The sequence below is a fragment of the Myxozyma melibiosi genome (assembly GCF_037950935.1).
Source record: "Myxozyma melibiosi strain Phaff 52-87 chromosome Unknown BZA70scaffold_17, whole genome shotgun sequence".
In the NCBI taxonomy this organism is placed as follows: Eukaryota; Fungi; Ascomycota; class Lipomycetes; order Lipomycetales; family Lipomycetaceae; genus Myxozyma; species Myxozyma melibiosi.
In genome coordinates, this window is record NW_027042931.1 from 137759 (window position 1) to 150123 (window position 12365).

At 49.0% G+C, this 12365-nt stretch overlaps 4 protein-coding genes across 4 annotated transcripts; 2 read left to right on the top strand and 2 right to left on the bottom strand.

Moving 5' to 3' along the window:
• Window positions 1–56: 56 nt before the first annotated feature.
• BZA70DRAFT_313216 (uncharacterized protein) lies at window positions 57–3897 on the top strand. Its single transcript, XM_064915015.1, has 3 exons — window positions 57–173; window positions 224–3631; window positions 3709–3897. Exons 1-2 carry the CDS (start codon window positions 105–107, stop codon window positions 3452–3454), a joined length of 3300 nt encoding a protein of 1099 aa, XP_064765531.1. The 5' UTR covers window positions 57–104; the 3' UTR covers window positions 3455–3631; window positions 3709–3897.
• BZA70DRAFT_297956 (nuclear pore protein 84/107) lies at window positions 3898–6803 on the bottom strand. The gene is made up of 5 exons (XM_064914585.1): window positions 6631–6803; window positions 6532–6552; window positions 6463–6469; window positions 6284–6389; window positions 3898–6219 (listed from the first exon to the last, which is right to left on the bottom strand). Exons 1-5 carry the CDS (start codon window positions 6715–6717, stop codon window positions 3918–3920), a joined length of 2523 nt encoding a protein of 840 aa, XP_064765532.1. The 5' UTR covers window positions 6718–6803; the 3' UTR covers window positions 3898–3917.
• On the top strand, window positions 6804–8931 carry BZA70DRAFT_285935 (1-pyrroline-5-carboxylate dehydrogenase). Its single transcript, XM_064913821.1, has 2 exons — window positions 6804–7901; window positions 7973–8931. The coding sequence occupies exons 1-2, from the start codon at window positions 7123–7125 to the stop codon at window positions 8832–8834; spliced, it is 1641 nt and encodes a 546-aa protein (XP_064765533.1). The 5' UTR covers window positions 6804–7122; the 3' UTR covers window positions 8835–8931.
• On the bottom strand, window positions 8932–12271 carry BZA70DRAFT_313219 (uncharacterized protein). The gene is made up of 2 exons (XM_064915016.1): window positions 12117–12271; window positions 8932–12056 (listed from the first exon to the last, which is right to left on the bottom strand). The coding sequence occupies exon 2, from the start codon at window positions 12046–12048 to the stop codon at window positions 8986–8988; it is 3063 nt and encodes a 1020-aa protein (XP_064765534.1). The 5' UTR covers window positions 12049–12056; window positions 12117–12271; the 3' UTR covers window positions 8932–8985.
• Between the last annotated feature and the right edge of the window lie 94 nt (window positions 12272–12365).

The window sequence follows — 12365 nt, forward strand, 5'->3', positions numbered from 1 at the left end:
GTGTCGCTGGGAGAGTTCGGTAGATTCTTGAATTCTCGAAGTTCATTTTTCTAATTCCGCAGTCTTCAACTTCAAATATCAAAAATCGAGATACTCCAACGCAGATGCCGGCTGTGCGGACGATGCTGATGTTGCGCGCGCGCTATAAACCACCGCTCTATAGCGCAAGTGCTGTAAGTCACCTCTTATCCTCCTCTACTGCTCGCCAGCTAACTCTCCACAGCTCTCTCGTCCTCAATACAGTCCCCCATCCTTGCGCTCGGTCAAAGATGGACAGTCAGGCTCGGCAGTCGCCTTCTACGCCCGGGCGCCACGGAAACCAGGTGTCAGGAAATACCTCCCCTACAATCCCCGAAACAAGCGGAAATACGTGCCCAAGAAAGGAATGTTCATCCAGCCGCTCCTGACAATCGACAAGCCGCCTTCCTATACCTACCATTTGCTGCCATCACGCTACTACAAGCCGGCTCAGTACAAAGGCCCGAACCCCGACGCGGTCGATTCGGTGCCGAATTTTGGTCTCTCGCCGCAGATATTGGAGGCGATGAGTGGCAAAGGCTGGAGAGCGCAGAAGCTGGATTTTTACTCGAGAAACATCCGGTGGAAGTACATCAATGACTTGAAGAAAAAAGTCGTGGTGCATGACCCCGGCAGCGGCAGCAAGTATCTCGACACAGAAGAGCTACAAGAGACGATCCCCGACCACCAGCCCGAATACCTGCGCCGACGCAAACGATCCGTCTTTCTCCGCGAACTGCCTTCAGACTACGACGCCTTCAGCGCCATCCCTCACCCGAAGGACCAACCTCCGGGTTATGGCGTGAACGAGTACGATCTCGGTCTCCTGGTGTACTTTAATCCCCACACGGTCACCCTGACTCCCAAACATTCGAGACTCCCGAGAGACCCGCCGCCTAGGACGCCGGGATTTCCGGTCCGGCGTGTAAATTTCTTCAGACTCCTCGGCCCGCAAGCTGTCTACTACGGACTCGAAGGAACCCGCTTCACATACCCGGAAGAAGAAATGGAGCGCAACATCAGGCGCATGAACGCCGTGTTGCAGCTTACCCCCGGAGCGAGGACAACACCGCACCCGCACTCAAGGGGTGGAAAGATACTTAAGGAAGAATCGAAATTGCCCGAGCCGAATCCGAACAATTTTGTCAGTATTTCGCGCAACGAGTTTAAACATGTCATGATTGTTCATCATCGACTGAAGCGCTTGGACAGGGCGGCGCGCAAGGCACAGGCCAAGGCGGAGTCTGGAGATTCGGATGAAGACGGTCCAGGCAGAAAAGTCAGCAAATGGTTGGGTAACGAAGACAAGGCCGTCACCCCGCTTTATCTCAAAATGGCTCCAAAGCTGAACCTCGACATTCCTCCAAGTATAAAGAGCAAACTCGATGAAAATGCTGAGAAGGAAGAAACTATCAAAGCCGAACAAGACGCCAAAAAAGCTACCTTGCCCCTTCTCCACAGATCGAACCCGTTCGTCTTCTCTTTGACCGTCCCTATACGGGAGACCCCGCCTCCCGAAGAGTTGATCAAAGCAGTAGCTGAAGATGGAGGTAGCGCAGTTACATTTCCAGCTTCAACTCCAAACAAGAAGCCGATGTCTCTCGACGACTTATTCACCCTTGGTGCCGAACAGGCCGCCAAAGCCCCGCGTGGTCCTCGAACTATGCTCGACACCGGCCTTGTTGGGCGTCAATACGAGGAGTTTTTGGCTCAAGCCGAAGCTACAGTGTTAGTACCGCCGAGAGACCTGACCATAGGTAAAGTTCGGCGTAATGCTCTCCCAAGTGGGAAGGTTGCAGATACGGAGCCAGAGCCAGAGTTTGAGTTGATTCCAAACAGCAAGCAGTCGGAGCCTACAAACAGGCGATCGAGACGAGCGAAACGAAGGGAACAATTGAAACATTCAGCGTCTGCTGGATCATCATCTACAAAGGAGCAATCAGCGCCTACAAACAGACAATCAGCATCATCAAACAAACAACCAGCATCAACCGACAAACAATCAGTGCCTATCAACAAGCAGCACCAAAACAGACAACCGCGCCCCACCAACCAGCTCGCCGCCGACGGAACCACCAAACACGGTGACCGGAGCAAGAATTTCCTCGGCATTCTCTTGCCCGACAGCAAAAAGCCGCGCCCGTTCACCAACGCTCTACTCAGCACGTTTCTCGAGCCTGACGAACCGTCGACTCCACAAAAACGACGGTTTTCTTCCACCGCTGCGAGAACTGCATACAATTCGGGCCTGACTGAGCGGCAGCGGCCCACACTGTCATCCGCTGGATCGGGTTTGGGTGTTGGCAAACGGTCATATTCCACCGGTTCTGTCGAACCTCTACCTGCACCAGACTTGGATATCGAAAGTCTTCTCACAGATACAGTGATAGAAATCAAGCCAAAAAAGAAACCGCGGCCACGAAAGAAGAAAGAAAGACGCAATTGGGATACATCTGTCGCCCAGGGCTCCGTCCCTGGCTTCGCCGAGGCGCCTAACGAGCTGAAGCGCTGGAAAATGAAAGCTCTCAAGCTGCAGCCTGGCTATATCAAAACGCGGCCCAAGCGTAGACGGGACTTTCGCAAATGGGGATACTTTTATGTGTATTACAAGCCGCAGGCTACAAGTTTTCTCGATAGTTTTTTCGATCCGAGAGGACCGCGGCGTGTTGTCAGGATTCCTCCTCCTCCTAGTACCATGCTTCAGAATTTGGTGGGCGAACGTCTTCCTGCTGGTGATACTAAACAGCGGGCCTCAGACAGATTTAACGCTTCCGACCTGCGTACACTGCCCGAGAGAAAGCAGGTTTCCCCCGGCTTCAGCGCTCTTGGATCCTCTGCAAAGGATGTTGAACAGCCTTGGTCAGACTCGAGCGCTCTTGGATCTCATTCAAAATATGCTGGAAAGAGGTCTTCCGTTAGTGAATATTCCAAGAAGCCTGGAGGGGACGAGTTTGTTGATGAATACATCGATGGATTTGTCCAAACCCTCAAACCAACAGAGCGTGTAGGGAAAGTGCAAGTCTTCCCATACGACCCCGATAAAGTGCGACCACCTTATTCGATTCCTCCCCCGGTGGAGGAGAAGTATACCACCGCCAAGCAGATCCCCGGATTCTACCCCGTCCCCGGTTTCGGAGGCGGTTTCGATCGCAAAAAACACCGCCGGGTTCTAAGCACCTACCGGGTTTTCTACCAGGCTCGACCTAAAGTACCGGCCGGCAGTCCTGGGTACTTGCCGTTTCGGGATTTGATGGTGGATCCGGCTAAGCCGCCGATTCCTGTCAAACCGGCGTTTATCGAAGGTGCTTATAGGTCTGAGAAGGAGGTGCGGAGTGTCTTTGGTGAAAAAGGTGTACGGGCAATGCATAAGGCAAACCCATTCAAGCCTAAACAGCATCGCAAAGCTCGTGGAAAGAAATCCGCATCGGCTGGCTAGACGTCGGAGTCCGCCGGCGCTGATCGCAAAGCTCGTCGAAAGAAATCTGTATCGGCGGGTCAGACGTCGGAGTCCGCTAGCCCTGATGGCAAAACCGGTCAGTCTCGGCAAGGGAAGAAGAAACAGTCAATGCCCGAGAAGTAGCTCAGCAGTTAAGGTTATCGCAAGCCCACTCAGGTATGTTTTCCTGTTTATTTTTTTGTTTCTGCTGTAAATCAAGAGGTCGAGTAACTAACACAATTCTAATTCTCCAGTGACGACATGAGTAGCGGCACGCGAGGAGCAAAACGCGTTTGCATTTATCGTCAGTGTGAGGGCAAACCTAACCAGTATGATTTTGCAAGAGACGCTGTATATAGCGTGCAATGACGTTGCGCGTTTGTATTCTATCTTATGATTCATTGTAAATAACAACTAATGACATACCATTTTGCATTCCTAGTAAATTTACATTTAATATACATCATACTCTCCACAGCCCGTTCGTAGGATCTGCACCAACAACCAACGCCAACTGCGCAACCGCTACAAGATAATCACTCAGTTTCTCGCTCTCAATGAGCAGTCTTCCCAAACTCATCTCGTCCGTACTCTCAGCCACTAGATTCACCAACTCAAATCCTCGGATCGCATAGGAAGTCTTCACCATGGCGGCGTCCGTGAATATCCGGTGAAGCTCGAATAGCATGTAAGGAACGTAAAGCACACGCAGTCGATGGATTGCATCCGCCTGCGTCTTATCGCCGTCTTCGATCGCACTCAGCTCGACATCTACCATCCAGTGTTCGATGATATCAATCAGCGGAGCCTGGACCTGGTTCAGGAGATTTCGTGCCTTATTTTTCCAGGCGTGCAAAAATTTCCCACTTTCCTTTTCTGAGCCGTCGTTACCGGACCAGCGCGGCCGCGCTCGGTCACCCTTGCTAGGAGCGACTGGTTTTTCAGCCATCAAACCGTCCCACTGCTTGATCATACGCACAGCCTCGACCAGAGCTTCATACTGCATAAATTCTGCTCGATACTTCGCAGCCTGCATAATCATCTCAGCATCAGCGCTTCCGTTATCTTCATCTGTCACCATCATAGTCATCGCATCCTCGCCAGATCTTGCTAGTTGCTCTACAGCAATATGGACTTGAGAGGCGCCCAGTTTGCTCTGGAAAACAACTGCCGCTCCAATTCTGCCTGCAAGTAGATATCGCACATACAGTGCGTTGGCCGAAGCAACGACATCACCCCACATTCCGGCATCGACCAGCCAAAGCAGCGATCCAGTTAGCTGCCCTTCGTCATCAGTCTCCGACTCTGAAAAGTCGAATTCGGCCGAGCTGACAACTGCTGGGAACCGATCTTCCAAGTCATCAAACACACGCTGCACGGTCCTTCGAAGTGTGGTAGCAACATCCAGCCCAAACTTGTCGGCTAGAGCAAACTGCTCACTTCTGGCGCGGGCATCGGCAGCAATGTCGGCCAGCAGGTACGAGTACGCTTCGACCGCTGCAGACGGAGGAAGTTGAGCCACATAGAGGGGAACCAGTCTGCCCTTCCCGCATACGACCAAATCCTCAATGTAGAACTGCAAAATTGAGACCGCGTCATCCTCCGAGACTTCAGAATCTAGGCCGATACCACGTAGGAAGAGAATCAGGTGGGCAAGAAATCTGAGCATATAACGCTCCCCGATGATCGTATTCTCATTCTCCGTATCACCGGCCAAGCTCTGCTCAATCTGCGAGCGAACGTTGGCAATCATGAGATGTAGAACATTGTTGATTATTGAGCCTTGCAAGTATCTGAACGGGGCTTCCGACTCCGATCGAACCTGTTCGTCTGAGCTTGTTGGGGAGGCCAGAATGCGCAAAATGTCACCCAAAGATGAGTTGTGCACACTTTGAGGGAATGGCCGAAGCTCCCCCATGGAGATGTTGAGTCGGTCAGTGGCCGAGAAAAAAGTCTCCAGTTGAGTCACCGCCAGATGTTGAGCATATGCTAGCAGTTGAGCCTCCCATCCTTGACTAACCGCTAAAACGCTATCCAGGTCTCCGCATAACAGACCGTAGATTGCTCTTTCGTATTTATCGACCTTTGGGCTCCGGCACACTTGCAGGCACATCCTCCGCCACAGCGCTTTACGCTTTGTACCGCGGGATGTGGCCTCTTCGGTATCAATAGTTACCCCATCAATTAAAGGATCGCGGTATTCCACCAAGCCATTGATAGCAGCAACAAGCGAAAAGTTTCCAGTAGCCTCGCAGACAGTTGTAGCAGCCTGATAGTCACCGCGCTGTAATAAACTGAAAATATAGCGGAATAGCTCGTGCTCATATGCGGAATCCTCGGACGCGATACCTGCGTTCTCGCGCAGAGGAGCATCCAAATCCAGCGATTTGATCTGTGCTATTTGTTGCGAGGAACCAGAAAACCCTCCGAACGCAACTTTTGCCTTTTTCGTATGGGCTCGAGTAAACTGCCACTTAATTCCCCGCAGTTCCGGCTTGCTGATGGCTCTATCTCTCGACGCAAAGGGTATTCCGTACTTTTGAAGCCAAGAAATCACAATCAAAGTCTCTCTGGCAGCGCCATTTTGACGATAGAAAGACTCTTCTGCCACTGTATTGGACGTAGTCTTGTAGAGATTCAAGGGTGGTTTTGGCGGGGCCGTACGGTACATGTAGAGATCGTTCACTAGCGCCCATGTGCTACTTTCAAGAGACCAGGCTGTGATATCTTCTGGGGGGGCGTCGATCGAAATGAGCTTATCGACTCTGTGGGTGAAAACGCGAATAAGTAGATGTTATCATGCACGTTCAAATCAGATGATGTACTAACCGAGAATTCGCAATTCGGCCATATCCACGAACTGTATCGAAAGGATCGTCGTTGGCGTTTTCAAAGACTTTAGCAAATTCGTCTAGTTCTGAGAAGTCGTCATTCACTGATGTTGAGATCGTCCGTTAGCTTTTCAATATTCAAATCAATCTATCAATCAAAACTCCTTTCAGACGCACATTTTTCCTGATGAACAACCAATTAGTAAATCGTGACTTCAAAATATCATCAACAAATAAGAAACATACCTTTTTGAACGTAGAGACATCCTATACAGACGCAATAAGATCAAATGTTAGCCGACTGTGTATAACGAATGCTAGATCAACATCTGTTAGTGTCCTTACATGTGTTTTACGGGCAGGCAGCGCCCTTCTCAGTCGCCGAGCACTACCCGGAGTAGGTGGAGGGGCCTTCAGAACCTCGACAGGCATGGTGCTGTCTGATCAGTGGGATGCGTAGCCAGATAAAGATCGACGGAAATAAAGAACGAAGCTAGACGAGTATGTTTTATCTCCTGGTTTGGCGATAATTTGCTTGCTTTGTTGTGGTCACAGCATCTGCGCGTTTATGCTGAAAGGGGTAAGGGCTCCACGGACCTGAGAAGGACGATGACTCTTGAGAAAGAAAGTTGGAAGAAAGTTGTGGCTTGCGGCTCCGATGTGGCTCGTGCAACGACGAAGCACCCGTTGGTGACGCCAGTGATCCGCCGTTCTAATAATAATATAAAAACCATAGTTAACAATGCAGCACCTCACTACCCGCCGCTTCGTTTCTCTCTGTTCAGGAACCAGATCTCGTCCATCAACATCTGCTAGCTTTCTACATCTTCCAACCCAATGTCGCTTGGTACTTTCCAGACTCCGGCCGTCGAAAATGAGCCTCTCAAGGCCTACCAGGCAGGATCTCCCGAACTCCAGTCGCTGGATGCTGCCTTGAAGTCCTTACATTCTCGTTTACCTCTACAGATCCCTCTTGTGATCGACGGGGTTTCTATTTTTCTTGAAGGCGATGCCACTGTCAAGACGCCTAATCCCGCAAACATCTCAGAGACCGTGGCCATCACCAGCCAGGCTTCCGTGGAGCATGTCGCGAAGGCAATCGTGGCATCGCAGAAAGCAAAGCGACGCTGGGAGTCGTCGTCACTGGATGTCCGATCCGCGGTGTTTCTCAAGGCCGCTGAGCTTATTTCAAACAAGTATCGCTATGAGTTGATGGCTGCTACAATGGTGGGGCAGGGAAAGAACATCTACCAGGCGGAAATCGATGCCGCTGCAGAGCTGGTTGATTTCCTCAGATTCAATGCACTCTATGCACATGAGTTGTATGCTCAGCAGCCGAAAAAGTCCTCCCCGGGTGTTTGGAATCGTGCAGAGTATCGCGCGCTGGAGGGATTTGTGTATGCTGTCACTCCCTTCAATTTTACCGCAATTGCGGGGAACCTCGTGGCGGCCCCTGCGTTGATGGGCAACACCGTGTTGTGGAAGCCTTCTCCCTCTGCAGTGCTGTCAAATTACCTTCTCTACAGCATCTTTGTCGAAGCAGGACTTCCGGATGGCGTTATTAACTTCATTCCCGGTGATCCTAAACTTGTGACCGATGAAGTGCTATCGTCGAGGTATGTACTTACTTCTAATCGGTTGCTTCTTATACAACAGGCGTATGGTAAGCTGACATCAATTTTCACAGAGCGTTTGGAGCACTTCATTTTACGGGCAGCACAGTCGTATTTCAGGACTTGTACCAGCGTATTGCACAAAACCTCTCCAAATATCGGTCCTTTCCTCGAATCGTGGGAGAAACCGGAGGCAAAAACTTTCACCTTATCCACAAATCTGCTGATATCCCTTCCGCTGCTAAAGCTACAGTACGCGGTGCCTTTGAGTATCAAGGACAAAAGTGCTCTGCAACTTCTCGTATTTACGTTCCGCAGTCCGTGTGGCCAGAATTCAAGCAAGTCTTGCTATCGGAGACCAAACAACTTACAATCGGATCTCCTAAAGACCTGACTCCGTTCATTGGTCCCGTTATTCACGAAGGATCGTTCAAGAAACTCGCCTCTATTCTTGAGAATCTACAGACTGATTCCTCTGCGGAGATCATAATTGGAGGCAAACCCGATAACTCCAAGGGGTATTACGTATATCCTACTGTGGTAGTCGCGAGCGACATAGACCACTATGTCTTCCGAGAAGAGTTTTTCGGTCCTATTCTTGCTGTATTCGTGTATGAAGACGACGAATTCGAGATTATCATGGAATCTATCGATCTTTCCTCTGATTACGCCTTGACTGGTTCCATTTTTGCCAAAGATCGCGAGGCGATTGAGCTTGCCAGCACAAAACTTCGCAACAGTGCCGGAAATTTCTACATCAACGACAAATCCACAGGTGCGGTAGTCGGTCAACAATGGTTTGGCGGCGCTCGTCGATCTGGAACAAATGATAAAAGCGGCAGCGGCAATATTTTGTCTCGCTTTGTGAGCATCCGAAATATCAAAGAGACGTTCTTTGCTACCACCGATGTTTTGTACCCCAGCAACATCAATTAAATACAATCTCAGCTGAGATCACCTGTACTTTTTCGTTGCTAGTTTCTGATTTTATATATTAAGCGTATTTGTTTAAGCCCTATTGTCCATATTTACAAATCTTCTATTAATATAACTTCTCGCTATATACAACCGGCTAAAATGAAAACTTTTAAGTGCGTCCATTCCTGCGGACTTCGATAAGATCTTCCTCGCGCACTTCTGTTTCCTCTGTCTTCTGGTTCATATTTGCAAATTTTTCTCGTCGTCGCACCTCTTCCATCTCCATATTCGAATGTCTTTCCTGCTCCTGTGCAGTCAACAAGTCTTGACCTGTCTCAACCTGTAAGATAAACGGTGCTTGTTTCTCAGCTTCTGATGGATCGATTAGGGCCCCGGTCTTTGCATCGACCTTCGGTACTGCGTATGGAAGAATATCGTAGAGCTCCAGTTTCTGCGCCTCAAAGTCCCACAAGCGGATTTTCTTGAATTCTTCAGGATACGCTTTCAATGCCCAGGCTTGGATAATCTCCTTCTCCTTTGGTGTAACATAGTTGTAGAGAAGTTCGATAATCTCAGTTACCGTAGTCTCCTTCTCGCTAGAAGAATAGAATGGCGATACACTATCGGACTCTGAACTCTGCCAAGAGTTTTCTTCCTGATTCTTCAAGGCCTCGAGTCTCTCTAAGATTCTCGGCATGAAGACTGCAGCGATATTGAGTGCTTTTCCTCGAGTACCGGACTGCAAATGTGCAACAACATAAAACTTGACAACCTCCAATGTGATCGGAACATTCGCAAAGTACTGGAAATCATCCCAAAGGTGATCAGCATATCCCGCACCCGCCAGAGACGCCATTCTCATCAACAAACGGAACGTCTCAGTATTCGGCTGTCGGTCAAGTCCTGAAGAGCTATCTCTGGAGGTGGCAGCGAAGCTCATCTGTTGCCATATATGGTAGGTATAGTACGCGTCCAGGTCTGTATTACTGGCCTCAAGAATCGCATTGAATAGCTCAGTGTCAGGCTCAATATTCAGATCGATCTTGTAGCACATAAGAACTTCTTTGATTCCAGATCTGTAGAATCGTCTTGAGAACCCACGAAGAATAACAGAGTACATGTCGCGTTGAGGTGGTGTATCTGTATGTAGTCGAACGTGCCTGAAAAGCTCCAATGCCGCTTCGGGATAATCGAGATCGCAGAATTTTTTGATCGAAGCCAAATAAGTATTGTAATCTGGAATGAAATGCATGTGCAGACACTCATAGAGCATCCATGCTGCATCAGATGAATTGCTTTCCAGCACAGCCTCGCGCAGGGCGCTATATAGTTCTGGAAAAGATGAGGGTGGAAATCTATACGACTCTCCCATCTCTTCGTTTAGAAAATCCTGAAGTGTTCCTATCTCGCCATGATAAATGAAAGCCTTCACAACGGCAAGCCGCGTAGTATAGTCGACACTGTTGACATAGACGCGTATAGCCATATATAGTTCGACGAGAATCGAGGCGTCAAATTCAGCCGAAGTGTGTGAGGCAAGCGACTCGAGAATCATGAATAAAGCTTTCATATCGTCCGTCTTCACATTCCATGTCAAGCCTTCCTTTGTTCCCAGTTTAAAAGCAGCGATAGCCGCTTTTACATCCCCTGCGTATAATCGATCTCGAATTCTGAGACTGACGGAGGTATTGTCGATCGGCGCTTCGTAAGATTTGAACAGTGAAAAAACATCGTCACAGAATTGTGAGGTCGCCATGCCATTCTGTACTGAGACCTGAGAAGCCCGTAGCACGCCATTTAAAGTAGCAGTAGTGACCCTGTATCCGTATTCGGCCATGGCGTCAAATACTTTGACAACCTCATCGACACTGAACTTTGAGTAAGCAATCCACTGCGCCCAAACGTCCCACGTCTCCGGATCCAAATTTTCTCGGATACCGTCAGATTCAAACAATGCCGCTATCACTTCTGCCGCTTTTTTGTCGTCCACAACAATGCAAGCCGTCAAATAGGAACGATAAAGCTCTTGATTTTGGAGCACGTCATACGTCGCAATCAGCACACCGTCATTTCGCGTAGAGAACATGACATCCTTGACATCCTTCATGAATGCCTCAGAACGTTCAGGCTCAAAACCTTTCACAATGTAACGAAACAGTAATTCGTAAGTGTCCAGGCTTGGAAGTAAAAGATAGGATTCGTTTCCCAAAGTCTTGTCGTAAATTGACCATACATTGCGCTGGCCACCTTCGACGGCGGCCTGCAATACTATATTGAAAGCGCCTATATCCAAAGCCTCGATATCACACAACCGAGAGACCAAAATTTCCTGGATTTTGGGATCGGTGATGTTATTGATAATGGACACGAGTGCGACCGCGATACCCTCGTCTATTGAGTCAAGTTTTTGAAGCAATTGATCAAAAGCGAGAAGCATTTCATTGTCAGCCTTGTTTCGAGATAGAAGCAGGACAAATAACATAAACTGCTCCTGAGCTTCAGCTTGATTGTTGATAGGAATTTCGCGCATCAGAGCTTCATAAACCTTGCGACCGAGGACGACATGATAATCTGAACGCTGGTCGAAGCGAACGATAAGGCGTAGTAGCCGCTTGAGCTCCTCTGTATCAAAATGTAATCTTTTTACATCTTTCGCGTCCACAAGATCTTTCAGGTCCGTCTCTTGAACCCGCCCAATCTGCGGGGTGTACAGAATTTTCCAAGCCTCTTCAATCAATCGGGTGTGAACAACTGGTAGTTCGTGCATCGCCAGCTTGGAGATCAGGTCGCTCACTGCATCTTTGATATCAAACTCAACCTCAGTAAGAGCCTCAATATCATCCGTACTTGCTAATTCACTTTTGACTTTCCGAATGAGACTGCTCAACCGCTGTAGTGCCTCCCATTCAGCATCAGGCTCGTAACCTTCCTTGGAGCCGTCTGCTGCCGAACGTCGAGTCTCCCAAGAAGAGTCGGTAGCCGGTTTTTTGTCCTGGAACAGTTTCGAGAACCAGGATTTGCGCAATTGCTTGGGATTATTTGCCGCTCTGTCTCCACTATCAAAAGGTGGAGGGTCTGTTGCGTAGGCACGCGTTGAAGACAATTGAGGATATATCAAGTTGTGTTGTGTTCGGACGATTGCAATCGAAGAAGTCAATAGAGCGCTTGGGGTGTAGACCCGTGACAACAATTGAGATCTTGATGCCACTTTTGTACCGACTCGGAGATGCATTGTGTGAACTATCAGGAGAAGTCAGAGGATATTCCACACGTTTGTAGAAGGGAAGTGCTAGTTCTTACGTTACCGTGAGCGCAAGATATGCTTCATAGCTCAGTAGCAATGCAATAGGACAAGAGAAGTATTCCCCGGTGTACCTTCTGATATACAGAATGCAAACAAGGAGAGGTAATTTCGGCAAGATTCTTCAAAAAAGTGAAGGATGGAGGGAGATTCTGGGGGTCTTGGGGATTTCTCATTCGCTGAAAGCAAAGAAAGTGAAGAGCAAAAACATTCACGTGACTTTAGATTTAGTCGGAGTTTGGCTGACT